This window comes from Ranitomeya variabilis, chromosome 2, assembly GCF_051348905.1.
Source record: "Ranitomeya variabilis isolate aRanVar5 chromosome 2, aRanVar5.hap1, whole genome shotgun sequence".
In the NCBI taxonomy this organism is placed as follows: Eukaryota; Metazoa; Chordata; class Amphibia; order Anura; family Dendrobatidae; genus Ranitomeya; species Ranitomeya variabilis.
In genome coordinates, this window is record NC_135233.1 from 819,860,859 (window position 1) to 819,888,412 (window position 27,554).

The following is a 27,554-nucleotide window of genomic DNA, read 5'->3' on the forward strand; positions in this document are numbered from 1 at the left end:
CTTATGGTAGGCCTTGTTACATTGGTCCCAGCTCTCTGCAGTTCATTCACTAGGTCCCCCCGCGTGGTTCTGGGATTTTTGCTCACCGTTCTTGTGATCATTCTCACCCCACGGGGTGGGATTTTGCGTGGAGCTCCAGATCGAGGGAGATTATCAGTCGTCTTGAATGTCTTCCATTTTCTAATTATTGCTCCCACTGTTGATTTCTTCACTCCAAGCTGGTTGGCTATTGCAGATTCAGTCTTCCCAGCCTGGTGCAGGGCTACAATTTTGTTTCTGGTGTCCTTTGACAGCTCTTTGGTCTTCACCATAGTGGAGTTTGGAGTCAGACTGTTTGAGGGTGTGCACAGGTGTCTTTTTATACTGATAACAAGTTTAAACAGGTGCCATTACTACAGGTAATGAGTGGAGGAAAGAGGAGACTCTTAAAGAAGAAGTTACAGGTCTGTGAGAGCCAGAAATCTTGATTGTTTTTTTCTGACCAAATACTTATTTTCCACCATAATATGCAAATAAAATGATAAAAAAACAGAAAATGTGATTTTCTGGATTTTTTTTTCTCAGTTTGTCTCCCATAGTTGAGGTCTACCTATGATGTAAATTACAGACGCCTCTCATCTTTTTAAGTGGTGGAACTTGCACTATTGCTGACTGACTAAATACTTTTTTGCCCCACTGTATATGCTGTAGTGAAAAGGTTATGTATACAGTGTGTACTGAAGTACCAACCAGGCCAACCCAGAGAGGTGGCAATAATTTGCCATAGAGCCCTGGGAAGTGACAAAGGCACTATGTGTTCTGATTAGTATATAACAGACAAAGGTCCCCAGGGAAAGATTACCTGTGTATGCAGATGCAAGTGATACTATATGTGGTTTTAGTTTATATAATTAAGCTCTGTCTATAATTAAAGCAGGTTTTTTAATCCCTAGGGAAGGTGATTACCTGTGAATGCAGATCCCAAATTGGTGCGCCCAGGTTAAGTGCTGTGGAGGCCTCCCGCGCCCGACTAGCGCCGTTTCGCAATTAAGCTTCTTCCAAATGGGACATGGATGGTTCTAATGGGTGTCAGAGATACTTATATAGTGTGTGTGGGAACGTGGATAATAAGTAAATAAATAGATATAAGACCTGCTAGGGGCCTAGGGTGAAGTGAACTTGTATAGAAGTGTCATATTGATACTATGTGAGGAAGTGCAACATGTTATGTTAAAAGGCTGTAAAGGCATAAAAAATATATATAAAGGCATAAAAACTATAAAAAACTGTAAAATTTTAAATTGACTACTAGTGTTGAGCGATACCGTCCGATACTTGAAAGTATCGGTATCGGAAAGTATCGGCCGATACCGGCAAAGTATCGGATCTAATCCGATACCGATACCCGATACCAATACAAGTCAATGGGACTCAAGTATCGGAAGGTATCCCTGATGGTTCCCAGGGTCTGAAGGAGAGGAAACTCCCCTTCAGGCCCTAGTAGTTGTATCACGATCATCAGGGCCGGACTGGCCATAGGGCACTTCTGGCAAATGCCAGAAGGGCCGGTGCCAGTGGTGGGCCGCTCAATCCGCCGCCCCCGCCGTCGCATTCAACTATACCGGCGTATAGACGCCGGTACAGTTGAATGCAATGATGGAGGAGAGAGCGTCTACAGACGCTCCTCTCCCATCATTCCCCGCTCTGCCTCTGACACTGCGGGTGCGCGATGATGTCATATCATCGCGCACCTGCTGTGTCCCGGGCAGACTGCAGCTGCTGAGACAGGAGCAGGAACCAGGAAGCAACGCTGGGCACGAGGAGAGGTGAGGAGAGTTTTTTTTTTTTTCTGGACTGTGGGGCCATTCTCGGAGGAGGTGAGGGGAGGAAGAGAAGAGATGTGGGCTGTATATAGTTCTCTGTGGGCTGTGCTCTGTGCTGTATATAGTTATCTGTGGGCTGTGCTCTGTGCTGTATACTACTGTGTGCTATATATAGCTCTCTGTGGGCTGTGCTCTGTGCTGTATACTGCTGTGGGCTGTATATAGCTCTCTGTGGGCTGTGCTCTGTGCTGTATACTACTGTGGGCTGTATATAGTTCTCTGTGGGCTGTGCTCTGTGCTGTATACTGCTGTGGGCTGTATATAGCTCTCTGTGGGCTGTGCTCTGTGCTGTATACTACTGTGTGCTCTGTGCTATATATAGTTCTCTGTGGGCTGTGCTCTGTGCTGTATACTGCTTTGGGCTGTATATAGTTCTCTGTGGGCTGTGCTCTGTGCTGTATACTGCTGTGGGCTGTATATAGTTCTCTGTGGGCTGTGCTCTGTGCTGTATACTGCTGTGGGCTGTATATAGTTCTCTGTGGGCTGTGCTCTGTGCTGTATACTGCTGTGGGCTGTATATAGCTCTCTGTGGGCTGTGCTCTGTGCTGTATACTACTGTGTGCTCTGTGCTATATATAGTTCTCTGTGGGCTGTGCTCTGTGCTGTATACTGCTGTGGGCTGTATATAGTTCTCTGTGGGCTGTGCTCTGTGCTGTATACTGCTGTGGGCTGTATATAGTTCTCTGTGGGCTGTGCTCTGTGCTGTATACTGCTGTGGGCTGTATATAGTTCTCTGTGGGCTGTGCTCTGTGCTGTATACTATTGTGGGCTGTATATAGTTCTCTGTGGGCTGTGCTCTGTGCTGTATACTGCTGTGGGCTGTATATAGCTCTCTGTGGGCTGTGCTCTGTGCTGTATACTACTGTGTGCTCTGTGCTATATATAGTTCTCTGTGGGCTGTGCTCTGTGCTGTATACTGCTGTGGGCTGTATATAGTTCTCTGTGGGCTGTGCTCTGTGCTGTATACTACTGTGGGCTGTATATAGTTCTCTGTGGGCTGTGCTCTGTGCTGTATACTGCTGTGGGCTGTATATAGCTCTCTGTGGGCTGTGCTCTGTGCTGTATACTACTGTGTGCTCTGTGCTATATATAGTTCTCTGTGGGCTGTGCTCTGTGCTGTATACTGCTGTGGGCTGTATATAGTTCTCTGTGGGCTGTGCTCTGTGCTGTATGCTACTGTGGGCTGTATATAGTTCTCTGTGGGCTGTGCTCTGTGCTGTATATAGTTCTCTGTGGGCTGTGCTCTGTGCTGTATACTACTGTGGGCTGTATATAGTTATCTGTGGGCTGTGCTCTGTGCTGTATGCTACGGTGGGCTGTATATAGTTCTCTGTGGGCTGTGCTCTGTGCTGTATATAGTTCTCTGTGGGCTGTGCTCTGTGCTGTATACTACTGTGGGCTGTATATAGTTATCTGTGGGCTGTGCTCTGTGCTGTATGCTACTGTGGGCTGTATATAGTTCTCTGTGGGCTGTGCTCTGTGCTGTATATAGTTCTCTGTGGGCTGTGCTCTGTGCTGTATACTACTGTGGGCTGTATATAGTTATCTGTGGGCTGTGCTCTGTGCTGTATGCTACTGTGGGCTGTATATAGTTCTCTGTGGGCTGTGCTCTGTGCTGTATATAGTTCTCTGTGGGCTGTGCTCTGTGCTGTATACTACTGTGGGCTGTATATAGTTCTCTGTGGGCTGTGCTCTGTGCTGTATACTACTGTGGGCTGTATATAGTTCTCTGTGGGCTGTGCTCTGTGCTGTATACTGCTGTGGGCTGTATATAGCTCTCTGTGGGCTGTGCTCTGTGCTGTATACTACTGTGTGCTCTGTGCTATATATAGTTCTCTGTGGGCTGTGCTCTGTGCTGTATACTGCTGTGGGCTGTATATAGTTCTCTGTGGGCTGTGCTCTGTGCTGTATACTACTGTGGGCTGTATATAGTTCTCTGTGGGCTGTGCTCTGTGCTGTATACTGCTGTGGGCTGTATATAGCTCTCTGTGGGCTGTGCTCTGTGCTGTATACTACTGTGTGCTCTGTGCTATATATAGTTCTCTGTGGGCTGTGCTCTGTGCTGTATACTGCTGTGGGCTGTATATAGTTCTCTGTGGGCTGTGCTCTGTGCTGTATGCTACTGTGGGCTGTATATAGTTCTCTGTGGGCTGTGCTCTGTGCTGTATATAGTTCTCTGTGGGCTGTGCTCTGTGCTGTATACTACTGTGGGCTGTATATAGTTATCTGTGGGCTGTGCTCTGTGCTGTATGCTACTGTGGGCTGTATATAGTTCTCTGTGGGCTGTGCTCTGTGCTGTATATAGTTCTCTGTGGGCTGTGCTCTGTGCTGTATACTACTGTGGGCTGTATATAGTTATCTGTGGGCTGTGCTCTGTGCTGTATGCTACTGTGGGCTGTATATAGTTCTCTGTGGGCTGTGCTCTGTGCTGTATATAGTTCTCTGTGGGCTGTGCTCTGTGCTGTATACTACTGTGGGCTGTATATAGTTATCTGTGGGCTGTGCTCTGTGCTGTATGCTACTGTGGGCTGTATATAGTTCTCTGTGGGCTGTGCTCTGTGCTGTATATAGTTCTCTGTGGGCTGTGCTCTGTGCTGTATACTACTGTGGGCTGTATATAGTTCTCTGTGGGCTGTGCTCTGTGCTGTATACTACTGTGGGCTGTATATAGTTCTCTGTGGGCTGTGCTCTGTGCTGTATACTGCTGTGGGCTGTATATAGCTCTCTGTGGGCTGTGCTCTGTGCTGTATACTACTGTGTGCTCTGTGCTATATATAGTTCTCTGTGGGCTGTGCTCTGTGCTGTATACTGCTGTGGGCTGTATATAGTTCTCTGTGGGCTGTGCTCTGTGCTGTATGCTACTGTGGGCTGTATATAGTTCTCTGTGGGCTGTGCTCTGTGCTGTATATAGTTCTCTGTGGGCTGTGCTCTGTGCTGTATACTACTGTGGGCTGTATATAGTTATCTGTGGGCTGTGCTCTGTGCTGTATGCTACTGTGGGCTGTATATAGTTCTCTGTGGGCTGTGCTCTGTGCTGTATATAGTTCTCTGTGGGCTGTGCTCTGTGCTGTATACTACTGTGGGCTGTATATAGTTCTCTGTGGGCTGTGCTCTGTGCTGTATACTACTGTGGGCTGTATATAGTTCTCTGTGGGCTGTGCTCTGTGCTGTATACTACTGTGGGCTGTATATAGTTCTCTGTGGGCTGTGCTCTGTGCTGTATACTGCTGTGGGCTGTATATAGCTCTCTGTGGGCTGTGCTCTGTGCTGTATACTGCTGTGGGCTGTATATAGTTCTCTGTGGGCTGTGCTCTGTGCTGTATACTGCTGTGGGCTGTATATAGTTCTCTGTGGGCTGTGCTCTGTGCTGTATACTATTGTGGGCTGTATATAGTTCTCTGTGGGCTGTGCTCTGTGCTGTATACTGCTGTGGGCTGTATATAGCTCTCTGTGGGCTGTGCTCTGTGCTGTATACTACTGTGTGCTCTGTGCTATATATAGTTCTCTGTGGGCTGTGCTCTGTGCTGTATACTGCTGTGGGCTGTATATAGTTCTCTGTGGGCTGTGCTCTGTGCTGTATACTACTGTGGGCTGTATATAGTTCTCTGTGGGCTGTGCTCTGTGCTGTATACTGCTGTGGGCTGTATATAGCTCTCTGTGGGCTGTGCTCTGTGCTGTATACTACTGTGTGCTCTGTGCTATATATAGTTCTCTGTGGGCTGTGCTCTGTGCTGTATACTGCTGTGGGCTGTATATAGTTCTCTGTGGGCTGTGCTCTGTGCTGTATACTGCTGTGGGCTGTATATAGTTCTCTGTGGGCTGTGCTCTGTGCTGTATACTACTGTGGGCTGTATATAGCTCTCTGTGGGCTGTGCTCTGTGCTGTATACTACTGTGGGCTGTATATAGTTCTCTGTGGGCTGTGCTCTGTGCTGTATGCTACTGTGGGCTGTATATAGTTCTCTGTGGGCTGTGCTCTGTGCTGTATATAGTTCTCTGTGGGCTGTGCTCTGTGCTGTATACTACTGTGGGCTGTATATAGTTATCTGTGGGCTGTGCTCTGTGCTGTATGCTACTGTGGGCTGTATATAGTTCTCTGTGGGCTGTGCTCTGTGCTGTATATAGTTCTCTGTGGGCTGTGCTCTGTGCTGTATACTACTGTGGGCTGTATATAGTTCTCTGTGGGCTGTGCTCTGTGCTGTATACTACTGTGTGCTGTATATAGTTCTCTGTGGGCTGTGCTGTATATAGTACTCTGTGGGCTGTGCTGTATATAGTACTCTGTGGGCTGTGCTGTGTATAGTACTCTGTGGGCTGTGCTGTATATAGTACTCTGTGGGCTGTGCTGTATATAGTACTCTGTGGGCTGTGCTGTATATAGTTCTCTGTGGGCTGTGCTGTATATAGTTCTCTGTGGGCTGTGCTGTATATATTACTTTGTGGGCTGTGCTGTATATATTACTTTGTGGGCTGTGCTGTATATATTACTCTGTGGGCTGTGCTGTATACTACTGTGTGGACTGTGCTGTATACTTCTACGTGGGCTGTGCTGTATACTACTGCGTGGTCTGTGCTGTATACTACTGTGTGGTCTGTGCTGAATACTGCTGTGTGGGCTGTGTTATCTACTACGCGAGCTGTGCTATAGTATGCAGGCTGTGCTGTATACTATGCGGTTTGTGCTATATAATATGCGGGCTTTGCTATATACTATGGGGAGTATATTATATTCTATGGGGGAGGCCATGTTATGTACTATGTGGCTGTGTTATATACTATTGTGGGGGTATATTATATTCTATGGGGGAGGCTGCATTATATACTATGGGGGGCTGCATTATATTCTATGGGGGGCTACATTATATATTATGGGGAGGTGGGCTGTATTATATTCTATGGGGGTTACATACTCTGGGGTGGCTGCATTATACTCTGTGGGGTGGCTGCATTATACTCTGGGGTGGCTGCATTATACTCTGGGGTGGCTGCATTATACTCTGGGGTGGCTGCATTATACTATATGTGGGCTGCATTATACTGTATCGAGGACTATGGGGAATACGTTATACTATATGAAGAACTATGGGGTGCATTATACTATGGGAAGTGAATTGTACTACATGGATGACTGTGGCGGTGCATTATACTATATGGAGCACTATGAGGATTGTATTATGCTATATGGAGGACTATGAGGATTGTATTATGCTATATGGAGGACTATGAGGAGTGTATTATACTATGTGGAGGACTGAGCAGTGTATTTTAATATATGGAGGACTATAGGGAGTGTATTATACTATATGGAGGACTATGGAGCACATTATAATATATGGAGGACTATGGGGTGTATTTTACTAAACAAGTAAAATGCTGCATATTCGGATTGTTTTTGCTGGAACAAAAAGCCTTGTTGTCAGCAGCACATTGCCAGTGTAAACTGTAGATGTGCTGCTGAAAACATGATACTGTATGGTGATCAATTAGTGATCGTTCTGTCTCATCATTATTCCTCAGCTGGTGGAAAGAGGCCGGGAAACAAACGTTGAACAACTTCAGTATTGTCGATCAAACTCGTTTAGCGGCCTGAACTCAGCGCACGTAAATACAACAGAAAGGCTTCTGTGTGATGTGCAATATGTTAGCATTTGGGGACCCATTTTAAACTTTGCCTAGGGCCCCACTTTGCCTAAAACCGGCCCTGCCTACAAGTGTACAAAGATATTATACAGTCACCATGTGACAAGTGGGCCTGTGTAACTTCAAATGCCAGGGCTGAATTTTAGTCCCAGTCCGGCCCTGACGATCATAATTCATTCCTGGTCATGCCGAAAGCCAGATCTGTACGAAAGGGATGCCCATTTCAGAAGGGGACTTGAAAGTGTCCAGAGTATTCCCAAGATGCTTGTCTGTGCCGTCCTCAGAGTTTAAAGATAGCACCGCCATAGAGCGCTTATCACCGGTAAAGGGATATCGGTTAGTGTGAATCTATGAAAAGTGAAAGCTGGTTAATAAAATCATGTTAGAGATAAAAAAGCGATTGACAACATAAAAAATTAAAAACACCTTACAAACAATCCGAAAATACGGGGAAGCAGTTACAAGAAGGAAATAAAACCAAAATTTTCATTAAGGCCGTGGGGGGTGATCGTATTTAGGCGGTATATCCACTTGCTTTCTAGCTGCGCCAAAGATTTGGCCAGATCCCCACCACGTGTGCCTAAACTAATTTGATCAATGGCTTTAAAAAGGAAGCTTTTAGGATTACAGTCATGATACATTTTAAAGTGCCGGGGTATTGTTTTTAAAAGGGACATATCCGTAATTGTTTTTGCCTTCTCAATGTCCCGGATATGTTCCCGGACTTGGATTTTCATTTCCCTTGTTGTTAATCCAATATATATTAGCTTACATGAGCATGTGGCATGGTATATAACCCCCTGAGAGGAGCAATTACCGTATTTCGCGGACTATAAGACGCACCAGACCATAAGACGCACCCCAAATTTGGGGTGAAAATTGCAGAAAAAAAGATTTTTTTATAAGATGGGGGTCCGTCTTATTGTCCGAATTTACAGTATCTTACCTGAGGGCTGGCGGTGGCAGAGCAGGGTCACAGGAGGCATGGTGTCAGCAGAGGTGGGGTGATGCGGTACGGCGTGCACCTGAGCAGGGTCCCGTCCTGACGCCATGGCCTGATGTGCTGGGATGAGGAGGCGCTGGGATGAGGAGGCGCTGGGATGAGGAGGTCCTGGGATGAGGAGGTCCTGGGATGAGGAGGTCCTGGGATGAGGAGGTCCTGGGATGAGGAGGCGCTGGGATGAGGAGGCACTGGAATGAGGAGGTATAGTGTAAGAGGGGTCCCTTTCCCCGGTGAGGTGATGCAGCAGCCCGGTAATGCAGCAGAGCCGGGTGAATCCTGTTATTAATAACAACATCAAACTTAGATGCCGCGCTACAAGGGGATGCTACTACTTCGTAGAGCAACACAAATAATGCAATAAACAAATCCTAAGGTGAGTTACCTTGTGGCCGTCACTGATGTGTCCCCGTAAGGCAGTGGGCTATTGTAATAACTGTGTTCTCCGTGCTGATGAGAGCAACGTTCCTCAGACAACACAGACAAGGGAGCGTCCTCCCAGTCTGTAGAAACCCCTGCGCGCACGCTGCTGATAGTGCCGGCACAGTTATCACAGTAGCCCACTGCCTTACGGGGACACATCAGTGACGGCCACAAGGTAACTCACCTTAGGATAGCACAGTCTCACTTTAGCGCCGGTGTTCATTCTGAGTATCTGAATCCTGTTATCACCGGTGGTGGCGGCCATCTTGCGGAGGCCACGAGTGCGCAGATGGAGCCTCTGCTGCCCGGGGCTTCAGGAAAATGGCCGCCGTGATCCCCATCTGCGCACGCGCGGCATCCCGCGGCCATTTTCCTGAAGCCCCGGGCTGCAGAGGCTCCATCTGCGCACGCGCGGCCTCCGCAAGATGGCCGCCACCACCGGTAATAACAGGATTCACCCGGCTCTGCTGCATTACCGGGCTGCTGCATCACCTTACCGGGGAAAGGGACCCCTCTCACTGCGCCTCCTCATCTCCGCACCTCTGCCGCCGCACCTCTGCCGCCGCACCTCTGCCACCGCACCTCTGCCACCGCACCTCTGCCGGAACGGGTAAGCCTGCATTTCGACTATTAGACGCACCCCCCATTTTCCCCCCTTTTTTGGGGGGGAAAAAGTGCGTCTAATAGTCCGAAAAATACGGTAAGGTTTTTTCTTATGTCGAAATTTTTGGAGCCATCAGAGTTGCAGAATGAATGTGCCTTTCTCATATTGAGACACGCTTTGCAATTTCCACAGGGGAAAAAAACATTTCTTGCCCCCTGGATTGTGGGTTTTGAAGTAGGGTCATAATGGCTATGCACTAGTAAATCTCTTAGATTGCGGCTCCTTTTTGCTACCAAGGAGGGAAAAGGGGGAAGGATTTTCCGTAGTATTGGGTCCGTCATTAGGATATTCCAATGTTTATGGAAGGCTGATTTTATATCATTCCAACGATTATTGTATGTGGAGATGTACCTCACTTGATTGCTATTATCTCTAGGTTTTTTAGAGGAATAGAGGAGTTGTTCTCTGGGTGTATTTTTAGCTCTTCTGTAGCCATTTTTTATGCTGCGTTTGCTGTACCCGCGGTTTAAGAATCTTTTAGTGAGGTCAGCTGCTTGATCCTCAAAATTAGAGGTTTCAGAGCATATTCTTTTGGCTCTAAGAAATTGACCTACTGGTATGCCTTTTATAGTGGCAGGTGGGTGTGAGGAAGTTGCATGCAGCAAAGAGTTTGTGGCAGTGGGTTTTCTGTACAGATTGGTATTAATTATACCCTCCGTCGAGACCTTTATGTTAATGTCCAAGAAGTCTAACTCTCTTCCATATTTGTATGTTAAAATGATGTTATAATTGTTGTCATTTAGCTTAGTCATTAATCTATGAAGATTTTCTGCAGTTCCCTCCCATACAAACCAAACATCATCGATGTACCTCATCCAATCCTGCACTCCCTGTATTTCTGGGATGGTATCCCCCTGGAAAATGTGCCTTTCCCATAAACCTAGAAAAAGGTTAGCATATGAGAGGGCACAAGAGGCCCCCATGGCTGTGCCCTGTGTTTGTAGATAAATATGTTTATCAAACGTAAAGATATTGTGCATAAGGACAAATTTCAAAAGGGTTAAAATTAAATTGGCTAGGTCAGGATCCAGATTGCTGGTTTGTAGGTACCACGCTACCGCTTTCAGGCCATCCTCATGCCGGATAGAGTAAAGCATCCACGAATGAATTATATATATGTGAATATATATATATATATATATATATATATATATATATGTGTGCGTATAGATATGGATATATAGATAGATGCACCAATGGAGGTACGGGAGGAGATAAAAATATATATATATATATTGGGAGAAAGTTGGTGGGATTTCCCTGTTGGCACATGTCACTTTTTGTCTAGGTGTAGTCAATTTAAAATTTTACAGTTTTTTATAGTTTTTATGCCTTTATATATATTTTTTATGCCTTTACAGCCTTTTAACATAACATGTTGCACTTCCTCACATAGTATCAATATGACACTTCTATACAGGTTCACTTCACCCTAGGCCCCTAGCAGGTCTTATATCTATTTATTTACTTACTTTGGCGCATCTTACACTATGCACATGCATATCTATGTCTGCGCCAATTATGTTGCGCCTTTTCACTTTCCCTATCACACAGGCACTTATGGGAATGCTTTACTAATAGTTTGCTTAATGCACCTCAATTTCCTTAATGCACACTTATACCATCATTCCATAGACCCTTCCATTACAGCTTACACACCTCAATACACACATACACCATTCCAGCCGACAAATCTCTCCGTAGTATCCCCTTCCCCGCCCCCTCTTCCGCTTATCCCTCCTTCCCACCATACCCGACGGGAGCAGGAAACGCCCACCGTAATAAGGTCACCCTCTTTCCTTCCAAGCTGCGCCTTATCCCCTCTCTGCCCATCCTCTATAGTTTTTGGCCCATTGCGCACGCGCTGGGTATATCCTCTTCGGTCCATAGGTTTACTGCGCACGCGCAGATTCTGACTGCTGGTTATGTCCTTTTATGTCTTTTTTATGTCTTTTTTGGTCCGTGGGTTGATTGCGCACGCGCAGAGTCCGATTGCCCCCTCTGACTTCCGGAGGCGCCAACCCACATGACAGCAGTGCGCTCCACTGCGTGTCACGGTGCGCCAGTCCGGAATTCCCTTGGCATGGGGGACGGTTCTGCAGACGCGCGCTAACCACCAATGCACGGACCTCCCCCCTTATTATCCACGTTCCCACACACACTATATAAGTATCTCTGACACCCATTAGAACCATCCATGCCCCATTTGGAAGAAGCTTAATTGCGAAACGGTGCTAGTCGGGCGCGGGAGGCCTCCACAGCACTTAACCTGGGCGCACCAATTTGGGATCTGCATTCACAGGTAATCACCTTCCCTAGGGATTAAAAAACCTGCTTTAATTATAGACAGAGCTTAATTATATAAACTAAAACCACATATAGTATCACTTGCATCTGCATACACAGGTAATCTTTCCCTGGGGACCTTTGTCTGTTATATACTAATCAGAACACATAGTGCCTTTGTCACTTCCCAGGGCTCTATGGCAAATTATTGCCACCTCTCTGGGTTGGCCTGGTTGGTACTTCAGTACACACTGTATACATAACCTTTTCCCTACAGCATATATACTACAATTCTGTATGTTGTTTTGTTCGCGGCACACTATTGTGCCAAATGACATGAGCCTGATGAGACAGCTACCATCTTAGCTCTTTGATCCTTTTCTTGGCATAGTGCAGTGGTAAGCCTCCCCTGGTATTTGGAGGTTTCCGTCCCCCCCTTTTTGTCTAAACTTATACTTTGTTTATTGTGTTATATTCTTTTTAGAACAAGTTTCACCAATAAATGTATTGTTTTTACTAGTATTTTCCTTCTCACTTCATTTTTTTCGTATGGTATCTACCATGTTGAAAATGTGTTTGTATTCTATGTCGAAGTGACTCTAGCCATACTAAATATAGGACTATGGGAATAATAAACAAAAGATGTGCTGCCATAAAGATTATATTCTGTGTTCACGGAATGATTCTGGTCTGCCTGTCTAAACTGGTTATTGGTTAGATTGTCAGCCACTTAGTAGGTTGACCTTTGATTTCAATGAATGAAAAGTAAGCTGTATTGAATCTTTTATCGCACACCAGTATATCAAATTGTTCAGCCTCTCCTGCTCTAAAGTGTAACATGCTACCCATTTACTGCTCAGAATGTTCAAGCTGATAGATTACCTTTTCCCCAAAAAATATATCTTTGTACTAAGTTAGCCAGTGGATAGAAAAATGATCAATATTGGGAATCCTCAGTAAAAATAAAATGATAATACAATTTTATGAGTAATAGGTAATGATGTAAAAGCATAGTTATTGAATCGATTTAATTATACTGCTATCTTTTCAGAAAGGAGACATTGGAGAACCAGGACTTCTAGGTTTTAATGGACAAAGAGGAGAACCTGGTCTTCCAGGCTTAATTGGTACTCCTGGCCCTAGAGGTATTAGTGGGGATAGAGGTCCACCTGGCCTGCCTGGTCAAGAAGGAAGACCCGTATGTAACATTCCTTTCTAATGTAATCATTTTGCTTTAAACTAATTTAAACCATGAACTAGAATGTGAAAACTGATGCAAATTGATTTGAAGCAATGTAAACCAATGTCTCTGTCATCAGTGTTTCAGCTAGTTTAGGTCAGTTGGTGAGTAAAAAAATAAGCTCAACAATAGTAGTTTAACATTGATGTGCCTTTTAACCTTTCCATACCCAATTTATGCATATTAATTTTTTTTTTTTTAAAGATATTAGTCTTCATTTTATGGATTATTTGCAGACCCATCTCTAATCTCTCCTTCACTAAACTACTGGAATTCTTGAGATCCCTATTATTTGGCCTAAATACTATTGACACTTCCACAGATTTTTAAAGTAAGCCTACAAGAAAAGGAAGCTGCTGCCACTTCAAACTTCTTTATTAACATATACATGAACAAATCACAAGTTAAAAGGGGAATCAATGTGCAGAATGCTACACTCACAGGGTATATAAGATGACCTTTCCCAGAACAGATAACCTAATAAAAAATGTTTAGATTTATTTTGATGTGCAGGAGGACATAGCCCTGAAAAAAATATATATAAAAGGGTGCGCAATAAAAGTGATGAGGAAATGTTTGTAGGGGATTTCACGTGACACCACCTGTGGTGTTCGGCAATAGGTAGCGACGCTCCTTAAGGGGACCACTGGGGCTGATGGTGTCACAGCTGAGATGGTTCTGCTTCTCACAGATTGAGCAAGCCCCAGGGCTACGAGTACAGTCTATCAGGGATTGTGCATGTTGGTATGCAAAACTGAGGGTGTGGGAAAAGGACTTGAGGACACAAAGACTGTACTTTCTTTTACCTTTAATTGCAGATGCAGTCTGGGGCACTAGTGACAGGTGGTCATGGAGATGAGGGCAGCCTGGAAGCATTTCAGGGTCCACCTAGCCAGGTGGATTTGGAGGCCTTTCCTCTGCGCTGCTCCCTAGGTCCTTGGTACCTTAAGCTCCCCCCAAGTCCCTGTTACAGTCTGTCCATGAAATGGAACATTTCCCCACATGGCAGGCAGCTTGAGTGTGTTCCAGGTATCACTCCCTCGTGGTGACTCCAGGCTCTCATTTGCTGCTGTGCCTCAGGGTGTCAGCTGGAGCCAGGAGACCTGCAATCTCCTGCCCTCTGGTTCTAGTTGCTGGGCCTGCAGTTCCCACACAATCACGGACTCCGGTGTCTGGTCTTTGGTGCTCAGTCCTGGGGTGAGCTCAGTCACAGCTCCAATCCTCCAGATTCTCCTCACTTGCCTCTTATTCCTACACTGTCTGCTCCCCAGACTCACACTGACTCTGACCCCTCTAACTCCTCCTGCAGGCCAGAATTTATAGAGAAGCTCCCCTAAAACAAGTGTTAGAGCTCCCCCTTCTGGTCTGGAGTGTGGAAAGGTGTTGTATGCTGAAGTTACCTGGTAAGGGGACCCCTCTTTGCTCCCAGGCATGACATCACCCCCTTATGAGTGAGGCAATGCCACTGTTGCAACCGGACTCCTGTGGAGCCACACTTACACAGTCAGTAGCTATAGAGAAAAAAGTGATATTATTATTAGTGATTGGTGGGCACTAAAATGTTCAGGTGGAGCAAATTGGAATACTTGGGTGCTCAACCCAATGTAAGTCTATGGGAAAACTGAGTATTTTTACCGTGATCCCCCCGGGGGTCCTTTTTAAGGTCTAAAACATCTCAAAATGATGGAAACACTGCTCAAATGACACAGGAACATCATGGAGATCACCCCTAAAAGCTTTTCTGAGTCCTAGGTCACAGCTGTAAGCAATGTTGTCAGAGTTTCACGCCATTTTAACAGGTGCACCAAAAAACATACAAAAACGAAACCAAAATGGATTTTGCTGGGAAATATGTTAAGGTACATCCTTTCCAGGGTTATGACTTGTAAATAAGGCAAAATAATTAACCCCAGACCAAAATTTTCCTCCACTACTTGGACTATGTTCACACGCAGCGTTTTTGATGCGTTTTTCAAATTTAACATTGCTTTCAACCAATACAAATGCATTCACTGTGAAATGTCATTGTAACATTTAACAACCCTAGCTCGTCATGTGGTGTGTGGCACATAAGGAGAAACATCTTGTTTCATTAATGAAGGAGGGACTCTTAAAGTCACAAAGCCTATTTTCAGAGGGGCATCAGGCGGCATTAATATTCTTAAATGGCCATTATTAAACAGTGGGTCTCCTATGCTGTTATTGCCTATGCAGTGAGTGGCTGGGCTGCCAAGAATTACGATGCACCCAATACCCCTTTCACGAGAGGTACAGGAGGGCTTCCTGAAAAAATGTTGCATTGAATGCAAGGCCTGCCCTGCTATCAAGTCATATGCACCCCAAGAATCCTTTGAATCCAGGTACTGGATGGCCACAGGAAAATACACTTCACATAAGTCATTTTGTAATCCCATACTGTTTTCTTATGTATTGACTGCAAGGCCTGCTGTGCTGCCAAGTCAAATGCACCCCAATAAGCCTTTGTACCCAGGTACTGGAAGGCCACAGGAAAACCCACTTCCCATTCTTCAGTTGGTCATGCCATACTGTTTTCTTATGTATTAACAGCAAGGCCTGCCCTGCTACCAAGTCATATGCACCCCAATAAGCCTTTGAACTCAGGTGCTGGATGGCCACAGGAAAACCCAATTCACATTATTCAGTTGGTCCTGCCTTACTGTTTTCTTATGTATTAACTGCAAGGCCTGCCATGCTACTAAGTCATATGCACCCCAATATGGCTTTGAACCCAGGTTCTGGATGGCCACAGGAAAACCCACTTCACATTCTTCAGTTGGTCCTGCCATACTGTTTCCTTATGCATTGAATGTAAGGGTCGCCTTGACCCAACACAATCCCCCTTGGAAGAAACATGGAGGAGGGCCTCATAAAAAACTGTCCCATTACAAAGAAGCGGGTATCCTAGACTTGTAATGCCCATACATTAAGTGCATGGGCTGAAAAACATTTCCCCATGGGGGTATATTTTTTAAAAAATGATGGGGATCATAGACACCCTTGCCAAAAATTGGACTGGCTGTAGCAGCACGGAACATGTAAACCCTGGTCATCTAGTGGTGGAGAATGATGAGACATTGAGGAAGGCCTTATTAAAAACTAGGCCCAATTTAAAGGAGCAGGTCTCCTAGATTCGTAATGCCCATACACTAAGTGCATGGGCTGAAAAACATTTCCGCATGGGGGTACATTTTAAAAAAATATTTTATGGGGATCATAGACATCCTTGACAAACATTGGACTGGCTGTAGCAGCATGGAACACGTTAACCCTGGTGAGTTAGTGGCAGTGGATGATGAGACGTTGAGGAAGGCCTGATTAAAAACTAGGCCCAATTTAAAGAAGCGGGTCTCCTAGGCTTGTAATGCCCGTACACTAAGTGTATGGGCTGACAAACATTTCCCCCTGAGGAAGTAAAATTTTTTTGGCTTCAAATTAGTAACGGGCATCATAAAAACACCTTTGCACAAAAAGTGAGTGACTTTTGCATCACGGAATATGTTCACCCTGGTGTTCTAGTGTTTGTGGATGATGAGGATGAGGATAAAAAGGAGACTAACACCAAACAGATCAAATCAGGAAGCGTATAGCCATGTGTGGTTGTGAAGAGGTGCATGAGAATACACCTCCACAAAAAAGACAATGTATTTGAGTTTATGTTTTGCTGTTTTCATTAATTGGTGTACAGAAGTCTTGCCCAATCCAGCCCTTGTTCATTTTTATAAGAGTCAGCCTGTCAGAATTTTCAGTTGACAGGCAGATGCGCTTATCTGTTATAATTCCACCAGCGGCACTAAAAACCACTCTGACACACATTAGCAGCAGGGCAGGCCAGGACCTCCAAGGTGTAGAGAGCCAGTTCATGCCATGTGTCCAGCTTGGATACCCAATAATTAAATAGCACAGAGGAATCATGATGGATATTTGTTCGATCAGCAAGGTACTCCCACAGCATCTTCCAAAACATTGCACTTCTTGTGACAGCATCACTTCCCTCTGTACCAGCACGATGGAAGGGTATGAGAAAACTGTCCCAGAACTTGACAATTGTTCCCCTGCCTGAGCTGGATTGTACTTCTGTCTCTCTTGCTTGGAATCCTTGGTTGTACAACAAAATCTGACGTCTGCTGCCAGCGTTCTCAGATGGGAATTTTTTTTATTAATTCCGCTACAAGGGTCCTCTGGTACTGCAACATTTTAGTACACCCGTCTGCTTCTGGAAGAAGAGATTGAAAGTTCTCCTTATAGCGTGGGTGTAGAAGTGTCACCAACCAGTAATGAGTGTCACTGAAAATTTTAAGAATGCAGGGGTCACGGGAAACACAGCGGAACATAAAGTCAGCATTGCATGCCAGACTGCTAACAGGCAAGACTTCCATGTCCTCACCAACAGGATGACAAACCATGCTATCCTCCCCCTCCTCCTCCCTGTCCTCAGGCCATCCACACTGAACAGACGGTATGACAGCTGTTCTTTTAGTGCTGTCTAAAGCGCACAAAATGGTAGAAAAGACCCAAAATGAAAGAAAACAACAACACATTCCTCCGCATGCTCACAACCTCAGTGGGGGAGACTACCAGGAGGACATGTTTAGTATGGTAAGGACACTCCTAAAACCGATACAATAAAGCAGAAGAGAAACGGAGTTTCATGTCCAAAAACATTTAAATATTTTATTAAATTACAAAAAACTTTTTTTTATCAATAATTTCCAAATACATAAAAAATGTATAAAGGTAAAAATATCAAACATTAGAGGAGTAGGGGTAGCACAGACAAAAAAACGGTGCAGGAATCGGTCAGATGCCAAATGCCTAGACAAATCACTTGCATTGTGCACAGTATAACATAGGTATAAATGCGGGGGACGTATAGTAGAATATGTATCAATGTCATGAGCCCTGTACACAGACTCATATCTCATATGTCTAAACCGTAGACCCTCCCCCCGGACTCTTACCCATGTATTGGCACCACGACCGGACCACACCGTTGCCCCAACGCACGTTTCGCGTCAGCTTGCTTCCTCAGGGGGCGGGGACCGCCCCCTGAGGAAGCAAGCTGACGCGAAACGTGCGTTGGGGCAACGGTGTGGTCCGGTCGTGGTGCCAATACATGGGTAAGAGTCCGGGGGGAGGGTCTACGGTTTAGACATATGAGATATGAGTCTGTGTACAGGGCTCATGACATTGATACATATTCTACTATACGTCCCCCGCATTTATACCTATGTTATACTGTGCACAATGCAAGTGATTTGTCTAGGCATTTGGCATCTGACTGATTCCTGCACCATTTTTTTGTCTGTGCTACCCCTACTCCTCTAATGTTTGATATTTTTACCTTTATACATTTTTTATGTATTTGGAAATTATTGATAAAAAAAAGTTTTTTGTAATTTAATAAAATATTTAAATGTTTTTGGACATGAAACTCCGTTTCTCTTCTGCTTTATTCTAAAGCGCACAAAAGTAGCTCCTGTTCTTCCTCCTCCTCCTCTTCCTCATTGTCTCCCAATCCACGTTGGGATGACATGAGGCTAGGCTGAGTGTAATCACCCTGTATGGTTCCTTGCTCCATGTCCTCCTGCTCCACCTGCAATGCATCCTCTTTAATTGTGAACAGAGAGGCTTTCAGAATGCAGAGAAGTGGGATGGTGACGCTAATTATTGCGTCATCGCCACTCACTATCTTGGTGAAGTCCTCAAAGTTTTGGAGGATGGTACATATGTCTGACATCCATGTCCACTCCTGAGTTCTTATGTGTGCAGTCTGAACTGAATAACGACAGCCTTGTTGATGCTGGTAGTCAACAACTGCCCTTTTCTGCTCACAAATCCTTTCCAACACATGCAGTGTAGAGTTCCAACTCGTGGGGACATCACACACCAGTCAGTGAGCCAGAAGTTGCAAATGCTGCTGAAGCACTTCAAGGGCGGATGAATATGTAGCTGACTTTCTAAAATGGGAAGACAAGTGGAGTACTTTCACTAGTAGATCCGGCAGCTCTGGGTAGCTTTTGAGAAAATGTTGAATGACCAGGTTAAACACATGGGCCAGGCAAGGTACATGTGTGAGCTCACCTTGCATCAGAGCCACCACCAGGTTCCGGCCATTGTCACACACGACCATGCCTGGCTGTAGGATCAGCGGTGTTATCCAAAAATCTGACTGCTCTTTCAGCGCTGTCCACAACTCTTCAGCATTGTGCGGTTTGTCACCTAAGCAGATTAGTTTCAGCATAGCCTGTTGCCACTTGGCTGAGGCAGTGCTGCAGTGCTTCCAGCTTCTGACTGATGTGCTCCTTTCAGAGTTGGAGGCTGAAGAGGAGGAGGAGGTGCAGGATCTGTAGACTGTGGGCAACCCTGATTGACGTAGGGCCCGCAATACTCGGCATCGGGAGGATGTGTTCCATCCAAAGGTCCGACTGGGTCCCGGCTTCCACTATGTTAATCCAGTGTGCCGTCAGTGAGATGTACCATCCCTGCCCATAAGCACTTGTCCACGTGTCCGTGGTTAGGTGGACTCTCTCAGTAACAGCATTGTTGAGCGCACGTGTAATGTTGTGGGACACGTGCTGGTGTAAATAGTGGCGACTGGGGACCGAGTACCTTGGGACGGCTGCCACCATCAGGTTGCGGAAAGCTTCTGTCTCAGCAAGCCTAAAAGGCAGCATTTCTAGCGCAAGCAGAAGAGAAATATTAGAATTGAGGAATGTGGCCTGTGGGGCGTTGGCTGGGTATTTCCGCTTGCGTTCCAAAGACTGGGTTATAGACAACTGAAGGCTGTGCTGGGACAAGGAGGTGGACGAGCTTGCTGATGGTGCTGTTTGACTGTGGGCTTCAACAGGTGCAGGGCTGTAGGCAACTTCACATGTACGGTGAACTGGGGATTGGCTTCTATGCAAAACAGTGGAAGAAACAGTGGTGTGACCAGCAGGCAGTGGTCCTGGAGCCTGGGGTTTGGCCCACAAAGTCGGGTGCTTTACTGCCATGTGCCTGATCATGCAGGTGGTGGTCAGGCTAGCTGTTTTGCTACCCCTGCTGATGCGGGCATGGCAGGTGCTGCAAATGGCCTGTTTGGGGTTATCGGCAGAGTCTTTTAAAATAACCAGACTTGGGAAGATCTAACGGTTGGAATGGCAACTCCCGTCTTGTTAGTGTTACGGGGAATGGATGCACTCCTTCTGTCTGTGGCTACCACACTGCTTCTTCCTGCCTGTTGGGGTGCTATGCCTCCTTCCCCATGTGTGCTGCTGTCCTCACTCTGCATGTACTCCTGTCAAGTTGGGTCAGTTACTATGTCATCCACCACCTTGTCTTCTACATCCACACCTTGCTCCTCCTCCTGACATTCTGGCAATTGTGTCTCATCATCGTCCACCTCTTGTGACACTTTCCCACCATCACCTTCATGTGACCGTGGCTGTTCAAATCTTTGGGTATCGCTACATGCGATCTCATCTTGCCCTACTTCAAGTTGACCTGCTGAGAGTCCGGAGTCTTTAAAGGGAAATCTGAACAGCTCTACGGAGTGTCCAAGTGTGGGATCAGTTGTCTCAGGGCACTCGGCATGGTGGGAGGAAGGAGGATCAGGGTGAGTAATATGAGGTCCACACTCACGGCTACTCAGACTTGACCGTGTGGAAGACGTGGTGGCGGCTAAGTTGCTGGAAGCATCCGCTATCCAACCAACAACCATTTCACACTGTTCTGGCTTCAATACTGGTGTGCTGCAGTCCCCTATAAACTGGGACAGGAAGGTCGAGCGAGAAGATGTGGGTCTATGTTGTGGCCCACTTTCAGCTTTGCCACGGTCTCCTACTCTGCATGCACCTTCAGCATCACGTCCACTTCCCCATCCCTTGCTCCTTGCCTTGCCCATTTTAAATGGACTACTGAAATATTTTCAAAGTTCAATACAAGTTTATTAATTTTGAGAAAACTTATATGTGATCAGTTTGCCTGAAAAGCAAGTATTTGGAGACCACAGATAGACCGGGCGTCTGAGTGAGATAACAGACTATTTCAATATGTGGCCTGTTTTTTTGTTTTGACATTTTTTTACCACAAAATACTGTATAGACCAAGGCTAGCAGGCAAAAAAAGCCAATGTATGCCTGCAAAGCGAGGATTTTGACACCACAGATATACCAGGCATCTGATGGAGATAACAGACTGTTTAAATATTTGGCCTGTTTTTTAGTTTTAAACTTATTTTTACCACAAAATACTGTATAGACCAAGGCTAGCAGATAAAAAATGCAATGTATGCCTGCAAAGCGAGGATTTTGACACCACAGATACACCGGGCGTCTGATGGAGATAACAATCTGTTTCACTATGTGGCCTGTTTTTTGGTATTAATTTTTTTTTACCACAAAATACTGTGGAAACCAAGGCTAGCAGACAGGATTTTGACACCACAGATACACCGGGCATCTGACGGAGATAACAGACTTTTTCAATAAGTGGCCTGTTTTTTGTTTTAAAATTTTTTTTAGCCCAAAATACTGTTTAGATCAAGGCTATCAGACAAAAAAAGGCAATGTATGCCAGCAATGCGAGGATTTGGACACCACAGATACACTGGGCGTCTGATGGAGATAACAGACTGTTTCAATATGTGGCCTGTTTTTTGTTTTAAATTTTTTTAACCGCAAAATACTGTATAGACCAAGGCTAGCAGACAAAAAAATGCAATGTATGCATGAAAAGCAAAGAATTTGGAGACCACAGATAGACCAGGTGTTAGACGGAGATAACAGACTGATCAAAATGTGGCCTTGATTTTTTTTGGCCCACCAAAATTGTGTCAATAAGTAGGCTATGACAAAAAAAATCGGTGTACTAAGATTGTTAAATATTTAGCGCAATGATATGCGATATGTGTGGCATACAAATCAGTGATAAATATAAGAACTGTAGCTAAATATTTTTTGGCCAGCTACAGATTTTTTGGGCAGCAAAATGGTGTCCAAAAATGTTGTAAGACACTCCAAAAAATAATATAGTACCAAAAAAAAAGGCCAGATTTTTCTGCGCACTCACATCTGAAGCCTGGGACATTTTTTTTTTTTTAAATTGTTAGATTTTCACGTTCTTGTATTGCAATGACCTGGCTGTAGTCTGCAGTTTGACCAAGCAAATAAATGTCTTGAAGATGTTGTGCTGCTTTGCCACTAGCATGTTGTCTGAGTGGGTTTTAGTGCCGCCAGGGGGTTAAAACAGACAGGCGCTTTTGCCTGTCAACAGAAAGTGATAACATGCTCACTTCAATAAAAATGAACAAACCTTGGATTGGTCCGCTACTTGTTGACTTCAAGGGTCTATAGGTGACTGGATGCCCCTACTTATAATTTTTTCCTGGCTTTGCACTTTGTGGAAAGACTGAGTGTTTCAGTACATCAACTACACTTTCTTAATATTTTAATGAGGCCCTCCAGTTGTTGCCTTCATGACTCTATGGCTTTGCCTGCTTATAATTTTTTCCAGGTTTTGCACTGTGTACAGAGCCTTTATGAGTTTAGGTTTACCACAACTACACTTTGTTTACAATATTTGAATGAGGTACTATAGTTGGTAACTTCAAGGGTGCATGGATCACCCTGCTAGTAATTTTTGGCAGGCTTTGCACTTAATGCATACCCTGTATGGGTCTAGGAGTACCAGTACATGACAATTTAAACAAAATGTGAATAAGGCCCTCCTTTATGTCTGATACAGTGTGCAGTGTGCAGTGTACAGGGTCCCTCTTCCATCACATGTTTGGCACTTCTTGCATCCTTCATAAATTACACTAAAATTCAATATTTGGTTTACTTAAATTATTATTTTTTATGAAATCTGTTTTTAAAATGTTACCTTATATGCAAGTCCTTTTATAGGAAAGAATGTTTCTTAATATTTTTTCCTCTAAACTCCAATTTCTCTGTGATTTTGAATGTTTAAGGCTATGCACCCACGTTCAGGAAAGTTTGCAGAATTTTACTGAGCAAATCCAGGCTGCTTTCGCAGGAAATTTGCACACGTATTTTTCATGGTTTTTTTTGCGTTTTTATTGCATTTTTTGCTAGTTTTTTTGCGGATTTTTCGCGTTTTTTCCGGAGGTTCCCAATACAGTAATTTAGCGGGAAATCTGCAGATTTTCTGCAAAATTAATGAACATGCTGCGTTTTTTTCCGTGATGCGTTTTTTCAGGGAAAAAACGCAGCATGGGCACAAAAGTTGCGTAATGCATTAAATTGATGGGATGCTTAATGTAAGCTTTTTTTTTAGCATTTTTGCAGCAGAAAACGCGAAAAAAATGCAAAAAATCCGGAACGTGCGCACATAGCCTTATTGTCAGGCCTTAAAGTGTAGTGTGACACCATTGTTTTCAGAAGCGATCTGGGAGGCAGAGATGCTTCCAGGAGTCATCCTCATGCTGACCTCCTTCCATTGAACACTTTTTCCATACATTCTAACATTTTCACTGCCCCCAGACCTCCAGGGGTCATCCTCATGCTGTCCTCCTTCCATTGAACACTTTTTTCATACATTTCAACATTTTCACTGCCCCCAGACCTCATTGTAGAGTCTGCCAGAAAAATGCTCGGATTCCTCATTGATTCCCTTTATACTCGTTACTCAAAACGAACATCCAAGCATTATGAATTGCTTGGTTAGAGTAGTGAGCATCCGAGCATTTTAGTGCTCACTCAATTCTATTCTCTACATCTTTGTGGTTGCTGTGAAGCAAATCTCTAAATTGCCTTACACAGAGCATAGAAACATATCAGATAACATAACTAAAGCCTGGACACATACAGTAGGCAAAAATACATATTTTAAAAAAAATAAATGTATTAATAACATTTTATTCAATTGGAATATTAAATAACTTCTTTAATATTACAGTTAATTAAATTATTTACATTTATAGTTAATGAGAATTCCTATGTATCCAGAGTTTAGGGACACTCTTATATAATAAAACAAATGTTATGATCAAAATTTTAAAGCAAGTAATAAGAAAATAATATATTTCAGTGTCTGATTTAAATTTTTTAAGGAAATATGCAAAAGTTTTAGGCATTTGTGGAAATTTTTTTAGCAAATTAAGAGTGCTTTTAAATATAGAGGTGTTAATAGTTTATTTTTTATCAATTACCAAAATACAAAATTAATAAACAAAAACGGAATCTATATCAGATCAATATTTGATGTGACTGCCATTTTCCTCCAAAACAGCATCCATTCTTCAATGGACACTCACACACAGTTTTTGAAGTAAATCGGCAGAAAGATTGTTCCAAAAATCATACAGAAATAACCACATTTCTGTGGTTGTAGGTTTGTGTATATCATTCTGTCTCTCTATGTAATCCCAGAGGAACTCAAAGATGTTGAGATCAAGGTTCTGTGGAGGCTATATCATCACTTTCAGGACTTCATGTTCTTTTTTTATACTGAAGGTAGTTCCTAATGAAATTGGCTGTGCGTATGTTTGGTGTCATTGTCTTGCTGAAGGTGATAATCTCTCTAAAAAAAATCTGTATGGATGTTACTACAGACTGTGCAAGGCTCTTTATAAACTGTATTAGGATATTAAAATATTTTTAGAAATATAAGAAAGTTATAAGTGAAAGTAAGGTGGCTAGACGAATAAGAGATTTGTATAAATTATTAGTCTGTGCTATTCAGACACTCATGTCAATGTTTTTGTTTTTATAAAGGGCAAAGAACAATCTGAACAATTTATACGGGCAATTTGCATGGATGTTTTAAAAGGTATGTTGTAGTACCATAAAAAAATATACTTCATTTGAAACAATTCTCAAGATATTGTTATAATTGTAAGGAAAACATTTGACATCTATGAACAGCACTCATTGACAGAAGTAAATTCTTTATTAACTACACTGCTCAAAAAAAATAAAGGGAACACTTAAACAACAGAATATAACTCCAAGTAAATCAATCTTCTGTGAAATCAAACTGTCCACTTTGGAAGCAAAACTGTTTGACAATCAATTTCTCATGCTGTTGTGCAAATGGAATAGACAACAGATGGAAATTATTGGCAATTATCAAGACACACTCAATAAAGAAGTGGTTCTGCAGGTGGGGACCACAGACCACATCTCAGTACCAATGCTTTCTGGCTCATGTTTTAGCCACTTTTGAATGTTGGTTGTGCTTTCACAGTCGTGGTAGCATGAGACGGACTCTAGAACCCACCCAAGTGGCTCAGGTAGTGCAGCTCATCCAGGATGGCACATCAATGCGAGCTGTGGCAAGAAGGTTTGCTGTGTCTTTCAGCGCAGTGTCCAGAGGCTGGAGGCACTACCAGAAGACAGGTCAGTACTCCAGGAGATGTGGAGGGGGCCGTAGGAGGGCAACAACCTAGAAGCAGGATTGCTACCTCAGCCTTTGTGCAAGGAGGAACAAAAGGAGCACTGCCAGAGCCCTGCAAAATGACCTCCAGCAGGCCACAAATGTGCATGTGTCTGCACAAATGGTAAGAAACCGACTCCATGAGGATGGTCTGAATGCCCGACGTCTACAGATGGGGTTGTGCTCACAGCCCAACACCGTGCAGGACGCTTGGCATTTGTCACAGAACACCAGGATTGGCAAATTCGCCACTGGTGCCCTGTGCTCTTCACAGATGAAAGCAGGTTCACACTGAGCACATGTGACAGATATGACAGAGTCTGGAGACGCCGTGGAGAGTGATCTGCTGCCTACCACCATGACCGGTTTGGCAGTGGGTCAGTAATGGTGTGGGGTGGCATTTCTTTGGAGGCCCGCACAGCCCTCCATGTGCTCATCAGAGGTAACCTGAATGCCATTAGATACCAAGATGAGATCCTCAGACCCCTTGTGAGACCATATGCTGGTGCGGTTAGCCCTGGGTTCCTCCTAGTGCAGGACAATGCCAGACCTCATGTGGCTGGAGTGTGCCAGCAGTTCCTGCAAGATGAAGGCATTGAAGCTATGGACTGGCCCGCCCATTCCCCAGACCTGAATCTGATTGAACACATCTGGGACATCATGTCTTACACCATCCACCAACATCACGTGGCACCACAGACTGTCCAGGAGTTGGGGATGCTTTAGTTCAGGTCTGGGAAGAGATCCCTCAGGAGACAATCAGGAGACAATCCGCCGCCTCATCAGGAGCATGCCCAGGCATTGTAGGGAGGTCATACAGGCACGTGGAGGCCACATACCCTACTGAGCATCATTTCCTTGTCTTGAGGCATTTCCACTGAAGTTGGACCAGCCTGTAGCTACATTTTCCACTTTGATTTTGAGCATCATTCCAACTCCAGACCTCCATAGGATATTAGTTGTGGTTTACATTGATCATTTTTAGGTTTTATTGTTCTCAACACATTCCACTATGTAATGAATACAGATTTACAACTGGAATATGTCATTCAGTGATATCTAGGATGTGGGATTTTAGTGTTCCCTTTATTTTAGTGAGCAGTGTGTTTCACTCCCAATCAAGTTTTCCATATTTTGCGCTTTCATTTTCTCCCTCCCTTTTTCAAAGTGCTATCACTTTTTTTATTTTTCTGTAAATATAGCCATGTGAGTTCTTTCTAGTTGTGGGTTGATTTGTAGTTTTGAATAACATTTACCATTTAAAACTCTGTTCGCACATTGCCTTTTTGTAGCATTTATTAATGCATCTTTTATAGAAAATAAGTAAGTCACTCTGTGACTGCAGACTTATGAAACCTTCAGTGCACGCATTCTGCACTGCAGGGATTTGCTGGTTTCTGACCCAAGATCGGTGGGTATGTATGAGCTATACATACTCCCAGCCAGTGGGCGTGGCTTTGCTTTCATATACTTATATGGAGCAAGGCCACGTCCTCAAGCCAGCCACACCCATTGGCCGGACACATCAGTAGAAGTGGGGTATGTAGCAGCTATACATACTCCTGGCCAGAGCTGGTCTAGTGGTCGTGGCTATGCTCCATAGCCACAACCACTAGACCAGCTCTGGCCAGGAGTATGTATAGCTGCTACATACCCTCCGATCAAGGGTCAAAAACTAATAAAGAAATCCTATATAAAGATATAGCTAGATAGATAGAATATCTAGCTGTTCTGTAGATATATAAAGACACAAGCCTCCTACATATAGTAATCTTGCTCCTATTAGTGCCTTTTATGGCACTAAAGGGTGTTTCACCTTATTTAAACTATTAAATAAATAAATATTTAAAAAAAAATATATCTATTTTTTTATAACAAGCAAATGTAAAGCAGACAGCTGAGGACTTTTATTACCAGGCTTGGAAGGTCCCCAGTTATTGGGCCCTTTCCCGCCTAAAAATAAAAGCCTGCAGCCACCTCAAAATTGATGCATCCCATTACATGCGACACTTCTGGCGCTTTACAATGATCTTCCTGAATGCCC

At 44.2% G+C, this 27,554-nt stretch overlaps 1 protein-coding gene across 1 annotated transcript in view; it reads left to right on the forward strand.

The window, feature by feature from the left end:
• COL21A1 (collagen type XXI alpha 1 chain) overlaps positions 1 to 27,554 on the forward strand; it is a 614,795-nt gene that overhangs the window by 578,450 nt on the left and 8,791 nt on the right. Inside the window, exons 25-26 of the mRNA XM_077290009.1 lie at positions 12,926 to 13,072; positions 24,850 to 24,904. Of these exons, the coding sequence (XP_077146124.1) occupies positions 12,926 to 13,072; positions 24,850 to 24,904 (202 nt within the window). The remainder of the gene's footprint in view (positions 1 to 12,925; positions 13,073 to 24,849; positions 24,905 to 27,554) is intronic.